The sequence below is a fragment of the Triturus cristatus genome, chromosome 1_1, assembly GCF_964204655.1.
Source record: "Triturus cristatus chromosome 1_1, aTriCri1.1, whole genome shotgun sequence".
Lineage (NCBI taxonomy): Eukaryota > Metazoa > Chordata > Amphibia > Caudata > Salamandridae > Triturus > Triturus cristatus.
Genome location: NC_140579.1, coordinates 661,426,343 through 661,449,489, shown reverse-complemented (window position 1 = coordinate 661,449,489; position 23,147 = coordinate 661,426,343). Strand labels below are relative to the sequence as shown.

The 23,147-nt window shown below is 46.9% G+C and overlaps 1 protein-coding gene and 1 long non-coding RNA gene across 2 annotated transcripts; both read left to right on the top strand.

Moving 5' to 3' along the window:
- The first annotated feature begins 8,907 nt into the window (after positions 1-8,907).
- Positions 8,908-9,857, top strand: LOC146870817 (uncharacterized). The gene is made up of 4 exons (XR_014959455.1): positions 8,908-9,008; positions 9,162-9,286; positions 9,441-9,569; positions 9,755-9,857. It is a non-coding gene; the product is annotated as an uncharacterized LOC146870817 (long non-coding RNA).
- Positions 9,858-9,939: 82 nt separating this feature from the next.
- LOC146870816 (uncharacterized) lies at positions 9,940-22,175 on the top strand. The gene is made up of 4 exons (XM_085644620.1): positions 9,940-10,580; positions 11,412-13,536; positions 15,903-15,994; positions 21,881-22,175. Exons 1-4 carry the CDS (start codon positions 9,940-9,942, stop codon positions 22,173-22,175), a joined length of 3,153 nt encoding a protein of 1,050 aa, XP_085500746.1.
- The last annotated feature ends 972 nt before the right edge of the window (positions 22,176-23,147 follow it).

Here is a 23,147-nt window from a genome sequence, read left to right as displayed (position 1 = left end):
CTCCTGTTCACCCCTGAATGCTGTACTCATCCCCTAAATTTGCCGTCTGTAAAACTAAAGTTAAGAAATGCACCAGATTTGACTTTACAGAAATGTGTGTTAAAATACAATTTCTGAGACGATTCATGATTTGAATACTCAAATATCTGGTATTTTTATCTGAAATACCGTCCACAAAGAGAAGTAGCTCCTGTCCTGAACAAAAAGCTGAAAAGAAAACCGGCTTTGGCGAAGGTAAAGGATTTTGTTGGGCTGCCACTGCTTTAGAATGGCCAGTGCAATCAATATCCTAAAATAAGCCTGGATTACTGACTGACTGCCCGTCCCAACCCATTGACACACCTGATGGAGAGGGGCGGGGTGAGGCTAAAGCACTTTCAGCGGAATAGTCCTCGGGCACATGATCGACAGTGAAGGGTCTGTCTAGACCCTGCACTGTTAGTCACAGCGTGACGCACGGCAAGCCCTCTGCCCCCTGCAGGCTCAGGCCATTCACACAGGCGCTGCTGGAATCTCCAGCAGGGACTCTGCAGGAGGCTTGGCGCTCTTACAAGCTCCTGAAAAGCAGAGCGGCATCTGCCCTGTGCTAGAGGAGATAAATACCGGAGCCTGCAGTGCCATCTACTAGGGTACCAGTACTCTCCCTGGCGAATGAGAAGTGCCGGTACTGAGGGCCAGAAAATTCAGAAGTGCCGGTACTCAGTACCGGTGAGTACCGGCCCATTTAAAGCACTGGGTGGGGGACAATCCACACCGAGATTTTCAGTGGGAGATTTTTAACCATTTATCCAGATGCTGTGTCTACTGGAATATAAATCCAGTTGGTAGAGGTTCCGGTTTTTTAAACACAAATAAAAGGCATTGGCATTTACAAAACCAATAGCACAAAATATCACAATTGCGAGACCTATTGCATTGCAAATGCTTGTTAATCAGCTGCATCTGGGGGTCTACTTACTATATTTGGTGATAGCCCTTGCTCTCGCCCATCAACGCTGTTTCGGCACCTTCGCAGGACATTAGCTGCTTTCATATTTTTGACATTGCTCTGCGGATTCTGCTGTATCAGCACAGGACTGACATTGTTCCCTATGGTCCGTGCTGCACCGTCAATCCTGCCAGTGAGGGGGCGCGACTGCTGATGCACAGAAGTTTTGAGTAATCACCCTGCGCATGCCTGCGCACCCCTGTGGCTCTGACGTTGCTAGGATTCGGCACCCTATCATCCAGTAAGCTCAGCCACCATGGCCGCTTGTTGCTAGAATACGCCCCCTAGCATGCACACTTGCTTCCTGCACTGCAACGCTGTTGGCTCCCGTTAAGATGCCGTTGTTTGTGACATCATATGCAGTGGCCATATTGGACAGGGATGAATTATATTCAGTTCAATGCGGCTTACGCCAGCCAGGTTGTGCTGAGTTCTTATTCTATTAGTAGTATATTCTGATACCATCGATCATCATGCGTGTCCTTAAAAGTGATAGGTCCCCCTTTTGTTGCCCCCGCCCCTCGCTATGTCCTTAAAAGTGACATGTGTGTCTGCAAAAGTGACGTGTGTGTGTGTGTGTCCTTAAAAGTGACGTGTGGCTGCAAAAGTGACAGGTCTGCGAGTCCTTGAAAGTGCCAGCTGCTTGTCCTTAAAAGTGACAGGTCTCAAGCCCATGGAAATACAAGGATGTTGCACGGGTTTGTGTCAGAGGGTGAGCATGTGTTGAAGTTGGTGTTAGGTTTAAAAGCGGCATATGGTTAGGGTAGTGTAAATTTGGTGACATGACAGTGTACGCAAAACTGCCTGTGTCTAAGAGGGACATGCCAGGGTTTGTTCAAGACATGACAAAAAAAAAAAAAAGAGCCGGGCCATGAATGTCACTGCAGGGGGATTTGTGAAAAACGCAGGCGGACAGCCCCCCAGCCCTTTGGTGACACAGCTCCTAGGGGCGGTTTAAAAGAAGAGTTTGTGAAAAGTAATTAAGCACAGATGGAACTGCAAAAGGGTCAAACAAGGAAGCATCTTAAAGTCCTGAAATGTAATTAGCCACATATGTATGGTCAAGGGTCAGGCAGCCCTAAAAAGGTGCCAGTCCTGATTAGCAGATGGTTCCGGATAAGATGAACACAAAAGGATGACCCCTAGGACCAACGAAATGACCTTAAGTGCAGATGCTGCTGCCGCCTAAACCCCCCACCCAAAAAAATATGAGACGTCGTGCATGACAGTAGAGGCCGGTGTACAAGATGATCCCAAAGGTAAGCTCTAAGGACCTGGGGTTGGGAAATGAAACCTCAAATCAATGCACTATCACCCATTAGGAGCCCACTCCCCAAAGGACGGCTTGTATAATTAGCATACCATTCAAAGTATAAAACCCCACAAGCACGTATCTCAAGAACAAAGCACATACAGAGACCACACTTCTGGAACGTTGTATTGGGGAATTGCCGTGGTACAGACTCAGCCAAGGATTTTAAAGGGAATAATGGATCAGAGCAACTTGTCACAGATTGACGCTGCATGCAACAGTTTAAGGGAGGTATGTAAATAAGGTGCTGGATCAGTGATGCAAGCTTATGTTATTTAATGAGTTGGGGAATGTATTTAAGTGAACAAAGCTGCATTTTAAAAGTGGTTTTGGAGCTATGTAGGGCGTTGTTTATATGGTTTTAAATAATGTTTAAGACATTGTGATATGTTGTTTAATATGAATAATGGGGGCTGTGAAACACGGCTACAATTTTGAATCTTTTAAAAGACGCAAAGCACAATGCATTTAATGTGAACAATGGTGTATTTTTAAAAAGATGCTTAACGCTATGTATGCTGATGTTTACGCTGTCTTAATTAATGTTAAATATGGGTGCTGGTAGGATGCTTAATGTGAATAATGATTAGTGTAAAGTATGTTTGGAATGTTAAGTTTTAACAATGTCTAGAAGCATTTTTACATAGTTACCCACTGCTTTAGAGGCCCCAGAGTCCGCAAAATCAAAACCCGCAAACAATTTAATATAAATAAAAACTGTTTAGGTACTCACCCAACGGGCGCTGTGTTGATAGTTGTCCAAGACCGATAGGTGTGCAATCCAAAATGCCACAAGGCCACGGATGTGTTCTGGCAGGCACTGTAGGGTTGCTGGGGCTGTGGGGGGCTCGAGCCCCCCGTAAGTTATAATAAAGACCCCTTAGCCCCCTTACGGCAGGCGCTGCTCAGGGGTCTGGTAAGGGCTGGAGGGTTGCTGGTGGGGTGTGTGGGCCTCGAGGCCCCGTAAGATAAAAATAATTGTCCCTGAGGCCGCTTGTGTTCCATGAGCGCTCTGGGGCGTGTGACAACGACGTGCGATGTCTCGCGGCCCCGTTTAAAAAAATAGAAGGCCCCCCACCCCGGAGTCCTCTCTGATCCATACAGAGCTGCGCAGTCTGTGAGGCCTGGGGTGAGTGTCCAACGGCTCCTAGGGGAGGCGTGCACAAGGCCCGACTTGTTTTAAAAAATTGAAGCCCCGGAGCCCGCAGGGCGCCATGCGAAGCGTCGGGGGTAGTGAGGCCATGGCTGGGGACACACCTGGGGGCGATGGCACAAGGCCGCCACTGTTTTAAAACGAAAGACCCCGGAGTCCCCCTCTGCTCCATACAGAGCTCTGGGGGTTTGTGAGGCATGGGTTGGGTGATCATGTGGCTCCTTGGGGGTCGCGGGCGCGAGGCCTCCGTTGTTTTTTAAATTTAAGCCCCCGGAGCCCGCTGTGCTCCATGCGGAGCTCCGGGGTAAGTGTGTGCCTGTTTGGGGCTCCGACGGCGCCTTGGAGGCGTGGGCGCTGCGACACCGTTTTTAAAAAATATTGAATCCCCTAGAGCACGCTTGGGTACGGCGTTGCTCTGGGGGGGTTTTTGTGCAGGCGTGGTGGGGGTATCAGAGGCATCGGGGCCAATGGGCAGTGCGGGGCGCGATGCCCCGAAGTATACAAAACATAACCCCCCGTGGAGGCCGTGTGGGATGGTGGTGTTCGAGTGCTGCTGCTGCAGCCCCTGAGTCCCAGCCCCTTATGTACCGTGAGGGCGCGCTGGGGTTTGTGGCAGCCGTTGTGCAGTGCTCGCGGCCCACCAGGCAAAAATAAATAAATAAGTGCCCCAGAGCCGTCTTAACAAGGGCCCGGCTCTGGGTCTGGTGAGGCGGTGGGGGGGGCGCTTCATGAGCCCCATCCACGGGGATCCCATTGGCGGCGGCGGTGTCATGGCCGACGGGAGTTCCTTCGAGGCATTTGCGAGGGTCCTCCGCGACGTCAGGGGTGTCCCCTGTGATGACATCACGGAGGGGCGGCCTCGGCCTTCGCAAACGCCTGGTGGAAGCTACCGTGACACCCCCCTCCCTTCCCAGCCCAGGGCGTTTACAGATAGTTTTTTTATTTTAATTGCGTTTTTATATAGCGCGGACTTTACCCGTAGGTGTCAGAGCGCTTCACAGTATGAACAGTGATGACACATGAGAAGATAAATTACTAGTGAGCATGTTACAAAAGCAAACGTGTAGTATCTTCATATAAGGTTTACTGTTCTCCTGTATATTGTAACTAGCTGCTCAGCCAGTGTGAGTGTTCCATGTGGAATGATGACCTGACTAGAATGTTGGTGTGTGAGAGAGACAGTTGAGAGGATGGGCTGAGCAGCTAGCAGGCTGCTCCTGGTGGGGCTATACAATGGACTTTACTATCTTAATAAATAACCTAAAGATATATACTGGCTACGTCTGCTGTGTCACATCATCCTATGGAACCAGGTCACTTCAATTGGCGACGAGTTGGACTAAAGAAACCGTGCGTGTAACCTGAATAGACTGGTCTGTAACTGATCTAGTGTGACTTGAAGATGTTGACTCAAAGAAAAGAAACTCCTCATCTAGCGGAACTACCTGGCACCGTGAGCCCCACCAGTGACCACAACACCGGTCGCCCAAACCTCTGTGTGCCAGGTGGAGTGAGGAGTGGAGCTGCAAGTTGTTCCTGAGTGCAGCACTGTGTCTATTTCAAGGTGTTGTGTCCCAGAGCCTTTTTGTGGATGTCTCCGCGACCAAGTTTGGTGTCTTTTGAAGGCTGCTGCCCCACCAGTGACCACAACACCGGTCGCTCTAACCTCTGTGTGCCAGTTCCTGCTGGACTTTCCTTCTTCAAGGCTGCTGTTACCCTGGAAGAGGTGTTCGTGTTGATTTACATTGGGAGAGTGTCTAAATCAAGACAAGTTCCTCAGGTACAATGAAGAGGAGTTCTTCACTGGAGCAACGAGTGTGAGGTTTCTCTCCAGTTTGTGTCACGGTCAATGTAAAAGAAGTGTAGTTCCCCTTTGTTTGTGTGGGGAAGAGCGTCTTGGGAGGAGCAACTTTAAGTGTCCATGAGGTGCAACAAGTCTTCAGTTTTCGTGGTGAACAGACTTATGCGTGGGAGAAGTCCGTTTGACCGTCTTCGTGAGCTGAGGAGGTTCCTTTGTCCCTGACAAGAGGAGGAGCAACGGCGTGTCAGGGCTCTTGCGTACCCAGAGCCCAAATTCAGATGTGCTACTGGGAAGAGGCGTCCCCACTTCTGTGTTGGTCTGTGGAGGGCCATTTGAGGATCGTGATTGGTACAACAACCAACTTCAAGGTCCCAAGTACTAAAGGACAATGTGCCTCTGTGGACAAGGTAATTGGTGACTGCCTGTGTTTTGGGAACAAGTGCGAGGTTATTGACTCTGAACTACATTGGATGTTGGATTTCTAATGCTCCTTCGTGAGAGCGCTGAACCTATGTGAGAGTCTCTTGTGCCACTGCCTGTTTGGTTTTTCTACTGACGCTTTAACGGTTGTTGCAGTTTTGTTCGCAGAGTCTCTGCGAGATGGGGTGGTCACTTGCACTGTGACCATAGAGAGTTTTAAGGACATATTCAATTGTTTTGGGTTTGGTTGCGGGGTCAGTTGCCAAGACGGATGTGCATCGTTTAAAAATTCAAATTGGCTCGCGCAACTTACCATCATCAATGTCGCGCGGAGCCTCTCTTCAAGCTTCCATGACGTCTTGTGCTCTTTTGGTGTTCGGAGCTGCATTTGTGCGTTTTGAAGCAGGTGCGCGCCGTAAGCCACCCGGCATGCGTCTTTTGTGCGTCCCGCCATATTGGAGTTGGCGGATCCAGGCATTTTTTACTTTGCATATTCGTGTCTTCCTATGGTGTCCTACAGCAACCTGCCAACCATTGTTCATTTGAATGCTCAATAAAGTTATGTCTGCGTCGCAACGTGAGGATCTCTTCCCCAAGTGTCCGCTTTTTCAGTTTTCATCGTTTATTTAGTTGACCCAAGTCAACGGACATTCGACGCTGGCCTTTTGTCTTCAGTGCGCTCGTTTTGGGCAAAGTATTCTTCTTTTCAGTAAACCGGTCATCCTAAACCGGACTCTTTTCAGTTTCAACATTAAGAAGTTTGACTTTCTTTTTCTGTCACTGAACAGTGCCTACATTCTTCGTGGTGAGTTTCTTTTGTTGTCTTACTGCCCAGGCTCGTTTTCGTTCTCGGTGGGCATGTTGTCTGCTGCACAGCATTTTGATCTCCTGCAAAGTACTTTGTTGTGCTGCCAAGTCCCTTGTTACTTTCAAGCGCTTATGTCTGTCTACTGACATTGTATCGGTTCGGAGTTCTTTCATCTGGATTGTCACCAAGAACTGTTGCATGCCTGTCTATCTTCACGGTGACAGGCACACCTATGACTATGGTTATTTAACATGCTATGGTTTTAATAATTTAATGATATGAGAGTGTACCCAGTGTCTCACTACTCGGGTGAGAGATCGCTCACCGGCGGGTCACAGTTTAATATTGCACTACTAGTGAGAATGGTTTTGGTCACAGTTTATTACTGCACTTCTAGTGAGAATGTTTTTGCATACTTATGGTGGTGTTCTGATTTTGTACCATTTTCATTTTTTGTGTTGGTCGTGTAGTTTGTATTAGTCACTTTGTGATGCACATTGTCTACGAATCTGTGTGATGGTCATGCTGTGACTCTCTTGTCGGTGCATAGGGGGTGTTAGTCCCACCTATTATATTAGTAATGGGTGTTAGTCCCATATACTTAGTGTTTAGGGGGTGTTAGTCCCACCTATTAAGTTAGTAATGGGTGTTAGTCCCATATACTTCGTGTTTAGGGGGTGTTAGTCCCACCTAGTATTCAGTGTTTAGGGGGTAATAGTCCCACCTACGTTTTAGTGTTGGGTTAATCCCATTAACTACTCAGTGTATAGGGGGGGTTGGGTCCACCTATGTAAGTCGTATTGGGTTCCAATACATTTTATAGTTTGTTTTAGGGTTTTTCTCCTTTATGTATCTTATGTGGTGCTTTTTCTATCTCCGTCTGGTAGTTTAACGTTTTTTTTGTGTCTCATTAAAGGAGGAGGTTAGGGATTGTGTGTGAGTTTAATGTTTTCTTTAAATTCTTAATATAATAGGAGGATGGTGATAGTTCATTCTTATTATTCATCCTTTTCTTATCCTTTTCCTTTCGTTTTATAGTCTGGTTCCCTTTTGTGGTATGTTTAATTCATCTTACCCTTGGGTTTTGGACTATTTATCTTTTGTTTATATTTTGTGTTTAGTTACTATCTACTTTTAGTGTTCTTTATTTATTGTCAATTGGAAAGAAGGGAGATATTGTAGTATCTTCATATAAGGTTTACTGTTCTCCTGTATATTGTAACTAGCTGCTCAGCCAGTGTGAGTGTTCCATGTGGAATGATGACCTGACTAGAATGTTGGTGTGTGTGAGAGAGACAGTTGAGAGGATGGGCTGAGCAGCTAGCAGGCTGCTCCTGGTGGGGCTATACAATGGACTTTACTATCTTAATAAATAACCTAAAGATATATACTGGCTACGTCTGCTGTGTCACATCATCCTATGGAACCAGGTCACTTCAAAACGTTATGTTACATGAGGCAATAGTGACAAATGTGCAAGTATCACGAGCAAACAAAATACACGCCGGAGCTGCTGCTTATTTAGCTTATGCAACTACCAGCCAGTGACAAAGCCTATAGGCTGACCTTATGCAATTAACAACCATTGACAAAGCCAATAGGCCTACCTTATGCAACTAACAGCCCGTGACAAAGCCAATAGTCCTGACAATGGTACTTGTTGTATCATATAGCAGGACACACTGTCAGAAACAGTACATGCAAAAAATAAATAAATAAATGAATATATATATATATATATATATATATATATATTTTAAAAACGTGAATGGACGCCCATAGCTTAAGGGGTTATTTAGTAAAAAGGCATCAGATACCATGATTATTGTTTCCTTTGCTTCATGGTTAAAATGAAATAAATAAATAAATGTCCTGGTAACTCCGGTAATTAATACGCATTTTAGAGAGGGCTATATGATTTTGTCTAGTGGATGCTTTGAGGGTGCATCAAATACCCAGATGTTTCATTTGCAGGCTGTAAAGAATGTGTACAACGCCATAAATGCACAGGTTTTGTTTTCAATTTAGATTTTTATGCTTTCCCAAACTTTAACCAACCCTTTTAGCTAGGGGTCTGATATGTCATGCCTACAGGTTGTCCACCCATAAACGTTGCAACATATTCCTAGATAATGTATTACATATACCCTGTGTAAGGATGCGTGTCTCTATGTTATGTATATTTGGGTTTTCTAAGCTACATGTAACTGTAATATCCTGCTTATGAGGTGTGGTTTTAAAACAGCCGTTTTTATATTCAACCCAGATGCAGGACCTGCCAGAATTATTCCTCACAGACGACGAAATGCACGCCCTACAGACAGGTATATGTATTTAGAAATGTCTACTTCGGAGTAGTTTGTTACACTTGTATCTTACACGCTCTGCTTGTCCAATGGTAGTTCTCATGTATGTGTGTTTTTATAGGTCTGGATCCCGAACTACAAAAGATTCTTGAGGATGCACATCGGCGCGGGTGGTCTCAAGACATGTCTCTGAATGTGCTGGATAACCCTGTACTTACAGGTAAATAAAAAAAAAAGAAAAAAAAAAAAAGCCCTGATTCTTTCAAAGGCCTAAGACTGGGGAAAACACAAACGTGAACTATAGGAACGCTCCTCAGAGGAGCATGCTAAGGCCTGGTTTATACTACAAATATGATTATTTTTCCCTGTACAGGGTCCCCTGATGTCGTGTTTGTGCAAGAGACGTCGCAGCACCCAAAAGAAAGACCTGGGAAAAGAAAATCCTCAGCATCTAAAGACGGTCCCCTGACAAAGGAGCGGGGAAAAGCCATATAAAAGGTGTGTTTTTACAAATAAATAAATAAAAAAGCCCTGATTCTTTCAAAGGCCTAAGACTGGGGAAAACACAAACGTGAACTATAGGAACGCTCCTCAGTGGAGCATGCTAAGGCCTGGTTTATACTACAAATATGATTATTTTATCCCTGTACAGGGTCCCCTGATGTCATGTTTGTGCAAGAGACGTCGCAGCACCCAAAAGAAAGGCCTGGGAAAAGAAAATCCTCAGCATCTAAAGACGGTCCCCTGACAAAGAAAGGAGCTGGGAAAAGCCGTATAAAAGGTGTGTTTTTACAAAAAAAAAAGTGTGAAAAACGATCTCTCGGGTTGTATTCAAACAAAGGGGTCCACCGTAATGTAGCACCAGGTGTACTACGCAGGGTAATGTAAACAGCTTATACGGGATCCTATACGGGATCCTTATTGTTCTAATATATATATATATATATTTTTTATGTTACATTCTAGGAGCCGTTCAAAAGAACAGTGGTGAAGATACGTATAAGGTTGAGAGAGCGACAAAAACGTTGACGGATATAACAAAGACTGTGCTGAACACCAGGCCTGCGGCAAAAGGTGTGAGTAGGCGTGTACGCCAGAATAAGATCTACACATACTACACCCACATACGACGGGGAACTGACGCATCCGCTATGTATCTGAACCCTCTCAAGCCCTCAAAAGGGAAGCATATCTCAAGCAAACCTGCTCCTGCGAAGAAACAGCTGAACTCATTAACCCAATCAGGTCCTTTAAACCTCAAGAAGAAGTCGTTGGTCGTGGAGTCCCTAGCAGACCCTTTAGACCTCAGCAAGAAACCTCTGACCCCCGAACCCTTAAAGACTCCTTTAGATCTCTCATTAAAAAATGTTGTTAAGCAGGTGACTGAACCAGATACACCTGAACTCTCTAAGGAACCACCGTTTGTAACGACACCTGCAGAAGCTCTTTTACAACCCCAAACCCCTAAAGTCAACCGGCTCTCAAGAAAATATCTTAAGAATAAACAAGGGGTCCAGGCGTTACAAGTAGAAGCACCGGAAGGGTCCTTAGTCAATCCTGTTACACCGCAGCACCCATCCCACCCTCTGAAGACCTCTATAGCTTCAAAAATAAAACGGATGGCGTCTGTAGAGGAATGCCCCATAACCCAAACCCTGGAACCTTCTGTAGTAGCGCCGTCTGAGTTTAGAGACCATGTGGGTGACAAGGGGAAACCTTTAGGAGCCCCTTACACCGGCAGTATGGTGTGTCCCGAGACAATGACCTGTTCTGTAGACACATTTGCTAGACCGTCAGAAGCAGCGTCCGGGGGGTTCTCTAACACAGACACTGGGGTTTTGCAGCTATCATTTACACATACGCCAGACACCCTCACGGCCAATGTCTTAGACGGTAGCACCCTTTATTATTACGACAGGCATTTACACTCACCGTGCCCCATGTCACCTGCAACCCCGGAGGGTGCATACGACCCAACAAGCCCCTCGGGGTGTGTAAACCCTGTATCCCCCCCAACTATATACACCCATAGCAGTACGGGTTGGGATGATTGGTCAAATCAGAGTATGGAGGTGGCCTCTAACGAGGTCCCTTCACCAAGCGCTCCGGGGTGCTCGCACTGGGATCCTGTTTCTAGGATACCCCCAGGACCTCAGTTACAGAAGGGTGATGGTGGTGGAGGCGTTAGACAGGACACTGTGGTGTTAAAGGATGTTATACAGCCAAACCCGGTATTCATCCCTGCCCCTCCGCAATATGACTCTGTAAACCCTAAACCTGTACTAGACGCGTATGTAAAGGATATACAAATGGCTGTCAGGAAGTTAAAACGCCAGGCGAACACCGCAACCTTAAAATTGGGGTTGGGGGGTAGTGGTGACAGGGTCATGGTGGAGACCCAGCAGAAGATACTGCAAAGGGTTGACATTTGTAAAAGGATAATCCTCCAAACGTGTCAGGAAGCCGGATCGGACATATGGCGTATACAGACGTGACTAGGGCAGCTACACACCCTGAAGAATGCCAGGGCCTCTGGTTTTAACAAAAGAACCCTCACATCAAAATACCTCGGTAAAGTACAAACACTACTGACAAAGTCCCTACACTTCTTACGGTTACTCAGGCGTAAAGAGTACATAGAACACCGTCACACCGTTTCACAAGCTACGTCTGAACAACAGCCAACACTCCGTCATAAGGAACGCATAGATGACCCTCGGGGTGAGTCTGTAGCAGAGGCAGCCGTGAGTTCAGAGCCCCTAGGCACAGCCCAGACTGTTCAAGTAGGCGGGGGCCGGCTACCTCGAAAAGCATGGCCCCGTAAAAAACAAAAATGGGCTAATAGCGCTAAGCAGCGACGGCTTTTAATAAGTAAACTGAAGAAAGCCAGAATATGTGCTAGACGGGTATTTAAAAGGGGCCCTAAGCCCCCATTGGAACAGAATCCCCAATACGATACTGCAACAAGCTCCCCAGCAAGTCAACTACCTCAAGATGAGGAATCAGAGGTAGTATATTTAGAGAGCGTTCGAAGCTACAGGCGTGATGTAGAGAGATTTAATGCCGTCGAGCACTACGAGGAGTTTAGGTTTGCTAACCTTCACCAGATAAGGTCCTCCGATCAGGGTGTTTTAGCTATACATCAGGCGGTGCAAACGCTCATAGAAAGGTTGTTACGCGATGTGGGTCCTAATGATTTTTTCCAACTACGTTTCCAGGGACAAGGTTTTGACAGTCCGTTGTTCACCAAAAAGAGGTCCCGAGATGTGTTTGACGCTGTGGGATTTTTAGAAAACCTTTCGAGGCTTTTACAGAGTAAGACTGAACTAGTCGCCTATGGCACTTTCCGAGTCATAGCCCTCATTGTCCGGGGTCGTGAGGGGGGTGTTTCCAGACCTTTAAAGAGCGTGCTATACAGTAAGATAATTGGTAAGAAACAACGTTGGCTGCTCGACTTTAACAACGATGCAAGCAACATGTGTCTGGCGGCCAGCATCGTAGGTCTGCTGATGGGGCGTAACACCACCGACGCGGTCATCATGTCTAGAGCGGCTGAAGCCCATGAGGTTCTTGAAATACCTCCCGACCGTATGGTCGGCTTTGGCGATATAGGTCTTTTTGAGAACTATTTCTCTGTGACGGTGAAAGTTCATTATCACAATGGCTCTTGGAAGTACTTTACAACAGGCATCCCTGTGAGAAACAAGACCGTATATGTGCTTCACCACGAAAATCACTTTTACGGGATCTTAAACCTTAAAGGTTTTCTGGGTGTCAAGTATGCGTGCACCCACTGCGACCATATATACAGCACTAAGGACCGTCATCAGTGTGAAATGCACTGTAAGATGTGTCAGAGGGATGGTTGTGTCGTAGATACCGCCCTGAAGGTGAGGTGTCGCACCTGTAAACTGTTTTGTCGCTCTCAAGACTGTTTGACAATCCATAAGAAAGCTGTTAAATGCACCCCTAAATTGGATTGTTTTGAGTGTGGTCGGTATGTGGCTTCTGATCACAAATGTAAAGGTATGAAATGCCCCCGATGCCATACGTCTTATGTGGCGGGTACCAACCATCGTTGCTACATGGTTAAAGGCCAGCCCCAGACCAAAACCGAAGCCTACATAGTGTTTGATATAGAGTGTACACAGGAGACGGGTGTACACCAACCTAACTATATTTACGCACACCATCTAACTTCCGACGACAGCTGGGAGTTTGAAGGCCGAACGTGCGTTGGTGATTTCCTTAACACTTTCATTCAAACCAAATTCAAAGGGTATACTATGCTGGCCCACAACTCAAAAGCCTACGACTCATTCTTTATTTTACAAAATATGATTCGTGAAAAGGTGCAAGTAGAACTCATTACTCAGGGTTCAAAGCTGATGTTGTTAACAGTCGGACATTTACAAATAAGGTTTATAGACACTCTGAATTTCCTACCCATGAAATTGAGCAAGCTGCCAAAAGCCTTTGGTTTCCCAGGGTGTAAGGGCTATTTTCCACACTTTTTTAACACATGGGCAAACCAGAATTATGTGGGACCCATGCCAACTCCTGACAGTTACGGGGTTCAATATATGATGCCCGCCGAGAAAGAGAGCTTTCTACAATGGTACTCTGAAAACCGTGAAAAAGAGTTTCATTTTCAAACAGAGTTGAAAGCTTATTGTCAGGCTGATGTAATGATCCTGCGCCAAGCGTGTAACCTCTTCAGAGACGCTGTGGTGGTGATGACTAAGAAAGTCAGAATGCTGAAGCCTAAGAAACCTCAAATGACAAAGAAAAGTCGGGTCTTGAAACCGAAGATGGCTCCAATGATAAAAGAGGTCGAATACATAGACCCTTTTCAAAACATCACTTTGGCATCCATGTGTATGTCCATCTACAAACACATGTTTTTAAGACCTCAAAGTATCGCTCTAGTGCCGCCAGACCTCTATAACGGTAAACAGAAACGTTATTCAACCCCCTCGATCAGGTGGCTCATGTACATCTCTGAGAAGGAAGACGTACATATTCAACACGCCCTGCAGGGTGGTGAATACAGGTTGGGGCCCTATTACCTGGATGGGTACGCTGTAATTAACGGTGTGCCGACGGCCTTTGAATACAACGGCTGTTTTTACCACGGCTGCCCTCAGTGTTACAAGCCCCACGAGTTTAACAAACTTCTGGGTGCCAAATTTGAACACATACACCGACGTACTCTGATGAAGGCCCAGTATGTTAAAAAATGTGGATTTGCTATGAGGGTTCTATGGGAGCACGAGTGGTTAGAGATTTTAACAACCGACACCGAACTCATCTCTTACCTTCAGAGTCGTGATTTACCAGAACCCCTGGAACCCCGCAATGCCTTATTCGGAGGCCGTACAAACGCCATACAACTGTACAGGGCCACGGGTGAGGGTGAGAAAATACACTACTATGATTTCACCAGCCTGTACCCCTTTGTAAACAAAATGAAGGTATACCCCTTAGGACATCCGACCATCATATATAGAGACTTTAAGCCCCTTTCGGAATACTTTGGGCTAGTTAAATGTGAAATCTATCCGCCAAGGCAGCTTTACTTTCCAGTGTTACCCTACAGAGTCGATGGTAAGCTGATGTTCCCCCTCTGTCGTACATGCGCATTGCTTAAAGAGACCGGTGGTTGCAGTCACACCGAGGAACAAAGGATGCTCACAGGGACCTGGTGCAGCATCGAGGTCGAAGTGGCCTTAGAGAAAGGTTACAGGCTCGGGAGGATACACGAGGTGTGGCATTTTAAGAGGACCACGACTCGGCTCTTTGCCCCGTACATTAATCTGTTTCTCAGAGACAAACAGGAGGCCTCAGGGTATCCCGAATGGTGTACTAGTCAGGATGCAAAGCAGAAATACATCGATGACTACTATGCTCACGAGGGTATACATTTACGACCCCATTTGATAGAGGTCAACCCAGCCCATCGCCAGTTAGCTAAACTCTGCCTCAACTCCTTATGGGGAAAATTCGCACAGCGTACAAACCTATCAAATACGACCATAATAACAGATCCGGACGAGCTGTTTAAGTACCTATTTGCCCCCTGTTATGAGGTGTCCAGCTGTAATTTTATCGATGACGAGACAGCGGCAGTGTGTTGGAAATACACAAAAGCATACCCCACAACGTGTAACAACATAAATATCTTCATAGCCTGTTTCACTACAGCCCACGCCCGTCTAGAGCTCTACAGGGTTATGGATAAACTCCAGGACCGCTGTCTGTATCACGATACCGACTCAGTGATTTTTCTGAGTAAACCAGGGGATGAAGACCCACCTCTTGGGGATTATCTGGGTGATTTGACCAGCGAGCTCGATAAGGGTGAGCATATAATAGAATACGTCTCGTCAGGACCTAAGACCTACACCTACCGCACAAACATGAATAAAGTGTGTATGAAGGTCAAAGGTATAACCTTAAATGTCAGCAACACCCTAAAAATCAATTTTGACAGTCTAAAGAATCTGGTGCACGAATACGCTGCTTCAGCCGATTGTGAAACTGCTAAAACCATAGTTGTGAACGAACCAACCATGCATAGTCAGATCCAAAAAGAAGTGGGAAATTACAACGCAGCCCTTACATAAAACCCTGCGCGTTGTTTTTGATAAAAGGATCCTGACAGTGGACTATAAAACAATCCCTTATGGTTATTAGAGCCATTAGAGAAGACACCCCCCACACCATGGACACCCGTTTGCAACATCCCTTCTCCTGCGTGTTAGCAGGCCCCTCAAACTGTGGTAAGAGCTATTTTATAAAAAAGCTCTTAGAAAATGCGCCCTCTGTTTTATCCCAAACCCCTAATAACATTGTGTGGCTATATTCCTGCTGGCAGCCTCTTTATACAGCCCTGTCCCGTAGTTTCCCACATATCCGTTTTATAGAGGGTATACCAGATAATCTCAACGATGATGAGCTACTGCCACCGTCCCATATAAACATGATCATTGTCGATGACCTTATGCGTGAAGGGGGTGATCATCCGGAGTTAGAGAGAGCTTTTACGCAATATTCACATCATCGCAATCTAAGCATATGCTACATTGTACAGAACTTGTTTTACAAGGGCAAGAACAGTCGGTCTATAGCTCTCAACGCTTCATACCTTGTTTTATTTAAAACCCCCCGGGACAAACAACAAATAGCAGTCATAGCTAAACAGATGTACCCCGGAAACACACACTTCTTCATGGAGGCCTTTAGCGACGCTACGGCAAAACCCCATGGTTATCTGCTGGTCGATTTAAAAAATGAAACTCTAGAAGACTAATAGTTCACGTTTGTGTTTTCCCCAGTCTTAGGCCTTTGAAAGAATCAGGGCTTTTTTGTTTTTTTTTGTTTTTTGATTTACCTGTAAGTACAGGGTTATCCAGCACATTCAGAGACATGTCTTGAGACCACCCGCGCCGATGTGCATCCTCAAGAATCTTTTGTAGTTCGGGATCCAGACCTATAAAAACACACATACATGAGAACTACCATTGGACAAGCAGAGCGTCTAAGATACAGGTGTAACAAACTACTCCGAAGTAGACATTTCTAAATACATATACCTGTCTGTAGGGCGTGCATTTCGTCGTCTGTGAGGAATAATTCTGGCAGGTCCTGCATCTGGGTTGAATATAAAAACGGCTGTTTTAAAACCACACCTCATAAGCAGGATATTACAGTTACATGTAGCTTAGAAAACCCAAATATACATAACATAGAGACACGCATCCTTACACAGGGTATATGTAATACATTATCTAGGAATATGTTGCAACGTTTATGGGTGGACAACCTGTAGGCATGACATGTCAGACCCCTATCTAAAAGGGTTGGTTAAAGTTTGGGAAAGCATAATAATCTAAATTGAAAACAAAACCTGTGCATTTATGGCGTTGTACACATTCTTTACAGCCTGCAAATGAAACATCTGGGTATTTGATGCACCCTCAAAGCATCCACTAGACAAAATCATATAGCCCTCTCTAAAATGCGTATTAATTACCGGAGTTACCAGGACATTTATTTATTTATTTCATTTTAACCATGAAGCAAAGGAAACAATAATCATGGTATCTGATGCCTTTATACTAAATAACCCCTTAAGCTATGGGCGTCCATTCACGTTTTTAAAATATATATATATATATATTCATTTATTTATTTATTTTTTGCATGTACTGTTTCTGACAGTGTGTCCTGCTATATGATACAACAAGTACCATTGTCAGGACTATTGGCTTTGTCACGGGCTGTTAGTTGCATAAGGTAGGCCTATTGGCTTTGTCAATGGTTGTTAATTGCATAAGGTCAGCCTATAGGCTTTGTCACTGGCTGGTAGTTGCATAAGCTAAATAAGCAGCAGCTCCGGCGTGTATTTTGTTTGCTCGTGATACTTGCACATTTGTCACTATTGCCTCATGTAACATAACGTTTGCTTTTGTAACATGCTCACTAGTAATTTATCTTCTCATGTGTCATCACTGTTCATACTGTGAAGCGCTCTGACACCTACGGGTAATGTCCGCGCTATATAAAAACGCAATTAAATAAAAAAACTATCTGTAAACGCCCTGGGAAGGGAGGGGGGAGGGGGGTGTCACGGTAGCTTCCACCAGGCGTTTGCGAGGGCCGAGGCCGCCCCTCCGTGATGTCATCACAGGGGACACCCCTGACGTCGCGGAGAACCCTCGCAAATGCCTCGAAGGAACTCCCGTCGGCCATGACACCGCCGCCGCCAATGGGATCCCCGTGGATGGGTCTCATGAAGCGCCCCCCCCCCCCACCGCCTCACCAGACCCAGAGCCGGGCCCTTGTTAAGACGGCTCTGGGGCACTTATTTATTTATTTTGCCTGGTGGGCCGCGAGCACTGCACAACGGCTGCCACAAACCCCAGCGCGCCCTCACGGTACATAAGGGGCTGGGACTCAGGGGCTGCAGCAGCAGCACTCGAACACCACCATCCCACACGGCCTCCACGGGGGGTTATGTTTTGTATACTTCGGGGCATCGCGCCCCGCACTGCCCATTGGCCCCGATGCCTCTGATACCCCCACCACGCCTGCACAAAAACCCTCCCAGAGCAACGCCGTACCCAAGCGTGCTCTAGGGGATTCAATATTTTAAAAAAACGGTGTCGCAGCGCCCACGCCTCCAAGGCGCCGTCGGAGCCCCAAACAGGCACACACTTACCCCGGAGCTCCGCATGGAGCACAACGGGCTCCAGGGGCTTAAATTTAAAAAACAACGGAGGCCTCGCGCCCGCGACCCCCAAGGAGCCACATGATCACCCATCCCATGCCTCACAAACCCCCAGAGCTCTGTATGGAGCAGAGGGGGACTCCGGGGTCTTTCGTTTTAAAACAGTGGCGGCCTTGTGCCATCGCCCCCAGGTGTGTCCCCAGCCATGGCCTCACTACCCCCGACGCTTCGCATGGCGCCCTGCGGGCTCCGGGGATTCAATTTTTTAAAACAAGTCGGGCCTTGTGCACGCCTCCCCTAGGAGCCGTTGGACACTCACCCCAGGCCTCACAGACTCCGCAGCTCTGTATGGATCAGAGAGGACTCCGGGGTGGGGGGCCTTCTATTTTTTTAAACGGGGCCGCGAGACATCGCACGTCGTTGTCACACGCCCCAGAGCGCTCATGGAACACAAGCGGCCTCAGGGACAATTATTTTTATCTTACGGGGCCTCGAGGCCCACACACCCCACCAGCAACCCTCCAGCCCTTACCAGACCCCTGAGCAGCGCCTGCCGTAAGGGGGCTAAGGGGTCTTTATTATAACTTACGGGGGGCTCGAGCCCCCCACAGCCCCAGCAACCCTACAGTGCCTGCCAGAACACATCCGTGGCCTTGTGGCATTTTGGATTGCACACCTATCGGTCTTGGACAACTATCAACACAGCGCCCGTTGGGTGAGTACCTAAACAGTTTTTATTTATATTAAATTGTTTGCGGGTTTTGATTTTGCGGACTATGGGGCCTCTAAAGCAGTGGGTAACTATGTAAAAATGCTTCTAGACATTGTTAAAACTTAACATTCCAAACATACTTTACACTAATCATTATTCACATTAAGCATCCTACCAGCACCCATATTTAACATTAATTAAGACAGCGTAAACATCAGCATACATAGCGTTAAGCATCTTTTTAAAAATACACCATTGTTCACATTAAATGCATTGTGCTTTGCGTCTTTTAAAAGATTCAAAATTGTAGCCGTGTTTCACAGCCCCCATTATTCATATTAAACAACATATCACAATGTCTTAAACATTATTTAACACCATATAAACAACTCCCTACATAGCTCCAAAACCCCTTTTAAAATGCAGCTTTGTTCACTTAAATACATTCCCCAACTCATTAAATAACATAAGCTTGCATCACTGATCCAGCACCTTATTTACATACCTCCCTTAAACTGTTGCATGCAGCGTCAATCTGTGACAAGTTGCTCTGATCCATTATTCCCTTTAAAATCCTTGGCTGAGTCTGTACCACGGCAATTCCCCAATACAACGTTCCAGAAGTGTGGTCTCTGTATGTGCTTTGTTCTTGAGATACGTGCTTGTGGGGTTTTATACTTTGAATGGTATGCTAATTATACAAGCCGTCCTTTGGGGAGTGGGCTCCTAATGGGTGATAGTGCATTGATTTGAGGTTTCATTTCCCAACCCCAGGTCCTTAGAGCTTACCTTTGGGATCATCTTGTACACCGGCCTCTACTGTCATGCACGACGTCTCATATTTTTTTGGGTGGGGGGTTTAGGCGGCAGCAGCATCTGCACTTAAGGTCATTTCGTTGGTCCTAGGGGTCATCCTTTTGTGTTCATCTTATCCGGAACCATCTGCTAATCAGGACTGGCACCTTTTTAGGGCTGCCTGACCCTTGACCATACATATGTGGCTAATTACATTTCAGGACTTTAAGATGCTTCCTTGTTTGACCCTTTTGCAGTTCCATCTGTGCTTAATTACTTTTCACAAACTCTTCTTTTAAACCGCCCCTAGGAGCTGTGTCACCAAAGGGCTGGGGGGCTGTCTGCCTGCGTTTTTCACAAATCCCCCTGAAGTGACATTCATGGCCCGGCTCTTTTTTTTTTTTTTTTTTTGTCATGTCTTGAACAAACCCTGGCATGTCCCTCTTAGACACAGGCAGTTTTGCGTACACTGTCATGTCACCAAATTTACACTACCCTAACCATATGCCGCTTTTAAACCTAACACCAACTTCAACACATGCTCACCCTCTGACACAAACCCGTGCAACATCCTTGTATTTCCACGGGCTTGAGACCTGTCACTTTTAAGGACAAGCAGCTGGCACTTTCAAGGACTCGCAGACCTGTCACTTTTGCAGCCACACGTCACTTTTAAGGACACACACACACACACATGTCACTTTTGCAGACACACATGTCTGTTTTAAGGACATAGCGAGGGGCGGGGGCAACAAAAGGGGGACCTGTCACTTTTAAGGTCACGCATGATGATCGATGGTATCAGAATATACTACTTCTATTACAGGACCGGAGGCTTCGTATTATGCTTCTCTTTCTCATTTATTGCTACTCACAGCAGCCAATGAAAACTTATATTATGTAAAACAAACTACATTTCCCATGATGCATACACCACATCACTTCCTGCAGAGCCCCATAAGAGCCAGCAATACCGGAACCTGTCCTCTTTCTTTGCTGCTCTCGCAGAAAGTTAAGTTGCAGACATCGTTCTTCCTTTACAATCGATAATGGATATGTAATGTATTGAATATCTTACTTACAAGCTTCGCGACGCTTTGTTTATGTATACTTTACGCCTAGAGCCGCTTTGCTGTGTAAGGTTTCCTTGTGCTTGATTTCCGTACTTGGCCGTGTACGCTTCTTGGTTACGCGCCCTGGGCGCTGTGAGGCTCCCGCTGGGAGCGGCAACGTTGGCAGCATTAGCGATCCTAAATTATTCAAATTTGGTGGCTTTACCGACCCAGATTTGCCAAGATCGGCGCTCGATGCGTGTGCATCGCGATCCTTGCCTTGAAGACGCGGCGCTCGGCCGCGCTGCTGTGTATGCACCCAGCGCGTTTAGCGCTCCCTCTTCCAGCACAAAGGTACCGCTTCGCCTTCAGCGGAGTATATTTATATGCAGAAATAAGCGCTGAGGCTCCCCTCGTTAGCCGTGTGCTGGGAGCCTGTCACCTTTGCTTTCTGTTAAGGTTCCCATGTGCGTAGCCCAATTGGGCTATATTTGGTAGGATTTGGGCTACGCACGTCGCTACTGCCCGGTTTTATGTCGTTTTTCTTTCGTTTTTGTTATTCTGGTCTGGAATTTCCATGGAGAGCACTGTTTTACGCCTGACTGGCTGCAAAAACGACCTGGGCCTGGAGGGAGCACACCTCTTTGGATTTTCCTTGCTCTTTTTGGCTCCACTACGCCCTGTGAGCTGTAATAATTGGGACACAGCTTTTGCTGAGGAGCTAGGTACCTGTGCTGTTGTGCTGTGGGTTGGCTCACCCCCTTTACTCCTCCTTACTGTTGCCTTATGAGCAAGTACGTCTATAAATTTGGCTCCACCATGGAAAATTGGGTGCACTATGAGGAGGATGACACCTTATATGAGGTGGAAGTAGGTACACCTTCCATCAAGGAAAATATCGTTGAGGCCCTGGACGCTTCCGTGCAGGAGTCGGTCAACAAGGCCCTGGAGAAGGCAGTTCCGGGAACTGTGCAGCAGGCATTGGCGACTGCGTTGAAGCCTATTACCAGGCAATTGGAGAGGTTTGCGAAGCATCATGTATTCACTACCCCAGCAGGGGTTCCGTCAGAAGGCACACAGCCTAAGCCCTGGCCTCATTCTGCCTCTTACTATTCACTTCCGCGCCCGGATACGGAAAAGGAGAGGGTTCAAGATACCGATTCAGAACCTGGTTCCACCGAATCTGACACCCCGGATGATTCCCCTCCTAAAAGGAAATCTAGGCAGGCCAAGAATGTGGAAACTCCACAGATAACTCCTACTCCCTTTACCTTTAACCCCTCGGACATTGTTCATCCTAGGTCCTCTGATTGGCTGCCCGCCACAGAGGTGGCGGCGTACCTGCACGAGAATTTGCGCAAAAGTTTTGACAAGGAGGTGTGCAACAGACTGCAGTCTGAATGTCCCCGGCCGGATCTTTCAGACAAGGTGGCCGAGACGCCTGAAATTGATTCCAGCCTCTTAACTTTCCTTAAAAAGTTTGCCAAGGACCCTAAGAAGGGTCTAGACCGTGCTTGGCGAGGGTGCCAAGACAAGCTTCTTGATGTGGTCGGTCCTTTGGCCAAGATCTTGGAGATGGCTCTTGAGGCGCAGTAATCGGGAACCACCATTGACTCCCATGTGTTGGCGGGCTGGACCCAGAGGGCCATCTGCCTCTTAGGTAATGCCAACTGCGCAATTTCCACGGAGCGCCGAAAGTCCATTCTCATGTGCATGGACTCTAATCTAACGGAGTTGGCGGTGGCAGAGCCTGGGCCTTTGGCAGACGGAAACCTCTTTGGAGACCGTTTCGTCAAAGATGTGGCGAAATACGTGGGCACTTTCATGACCCTGTATAAAGCACAGGCAGGAATCAAACATGTGTTTCAGGCTGGGGTTTTCAACAGGGCCGGACAAGGCCAGGGACGCTCGTTTGGCCGTCAGTTCTCCCAAGGTCCTCAGCGAGGAGACTTCGGTCGCGGCAGGGGAGAGTGGGACTCTACCTGCGGCGGCACCTTCTACCCCACCAGGCAGCGCTACAACAAGCGGCGCTTTAACAAAGGCTCCTATCGGGGAGGATTCTTCAGGTGAGCGCTCCAGACTTATTCCTTCTTCCATTGGGGGGTCGTATTCAGCAGTTTTATCACAATTGGGTTCAGCAATTGCAGGATGCCTGGGTTTTGCAGACAGTTCAGGGGTTTCATCTAGATTTCTTCCAGACTCCTTATCAGGTTCATCGGCCCAAACCGCTTTCTTTTTCCCGACTAGAGTGCGATTTCATAGATTCAGAAATAGAAGGATTGCTGCAGAAACACGCGATAGCACCCTGCGAAGAGGGCCCTCGCGGTTTCTGCAGCAACATTTTTCTGGTGCAGAAGAAGGGCGGTAGTTACAGGTTGGTACTCAATTTGAAGGATTTCAACCAGAACGTGACTTACAAGCACTTCAAGATTGAGGGCATCCATCTGTTGGCAGACCTTCTGAAGCAGGGGGACTGGTTGGTCCGTTTGGACCTGAAGGACGCCTATCTGTCCATCCCCATATTTCGACCACATCGCAGATTCCTTCAGTTTCAATGGCGGAACCGGT

Excerpts from the sequence above, each read along its gene's own strand:
- LOC146870816 (XM_085644620.1), top strand. The coding sequence starts at position 9,940 with ATGTATCTGAACCCTCTCAAGCCCTCAAAAGGGAAGCATATCTCAAGC. Across the intron at positions 13,537-15,902 it reads TGGTGGTGATGACTAAGAAA|AACAGTCGGTCTATAGCTCT; the intron begins GTCAGAATGCTG and ends TACAAGGGCAAG. Across the intron at positions 15,995-21,880 it reads GCAGTCATAGCTAAACAGAT|GTCCTCTGATTGGCTGCCCG; the intron begins GTACCCCGGAAA and ends TGTTCATCCTAG.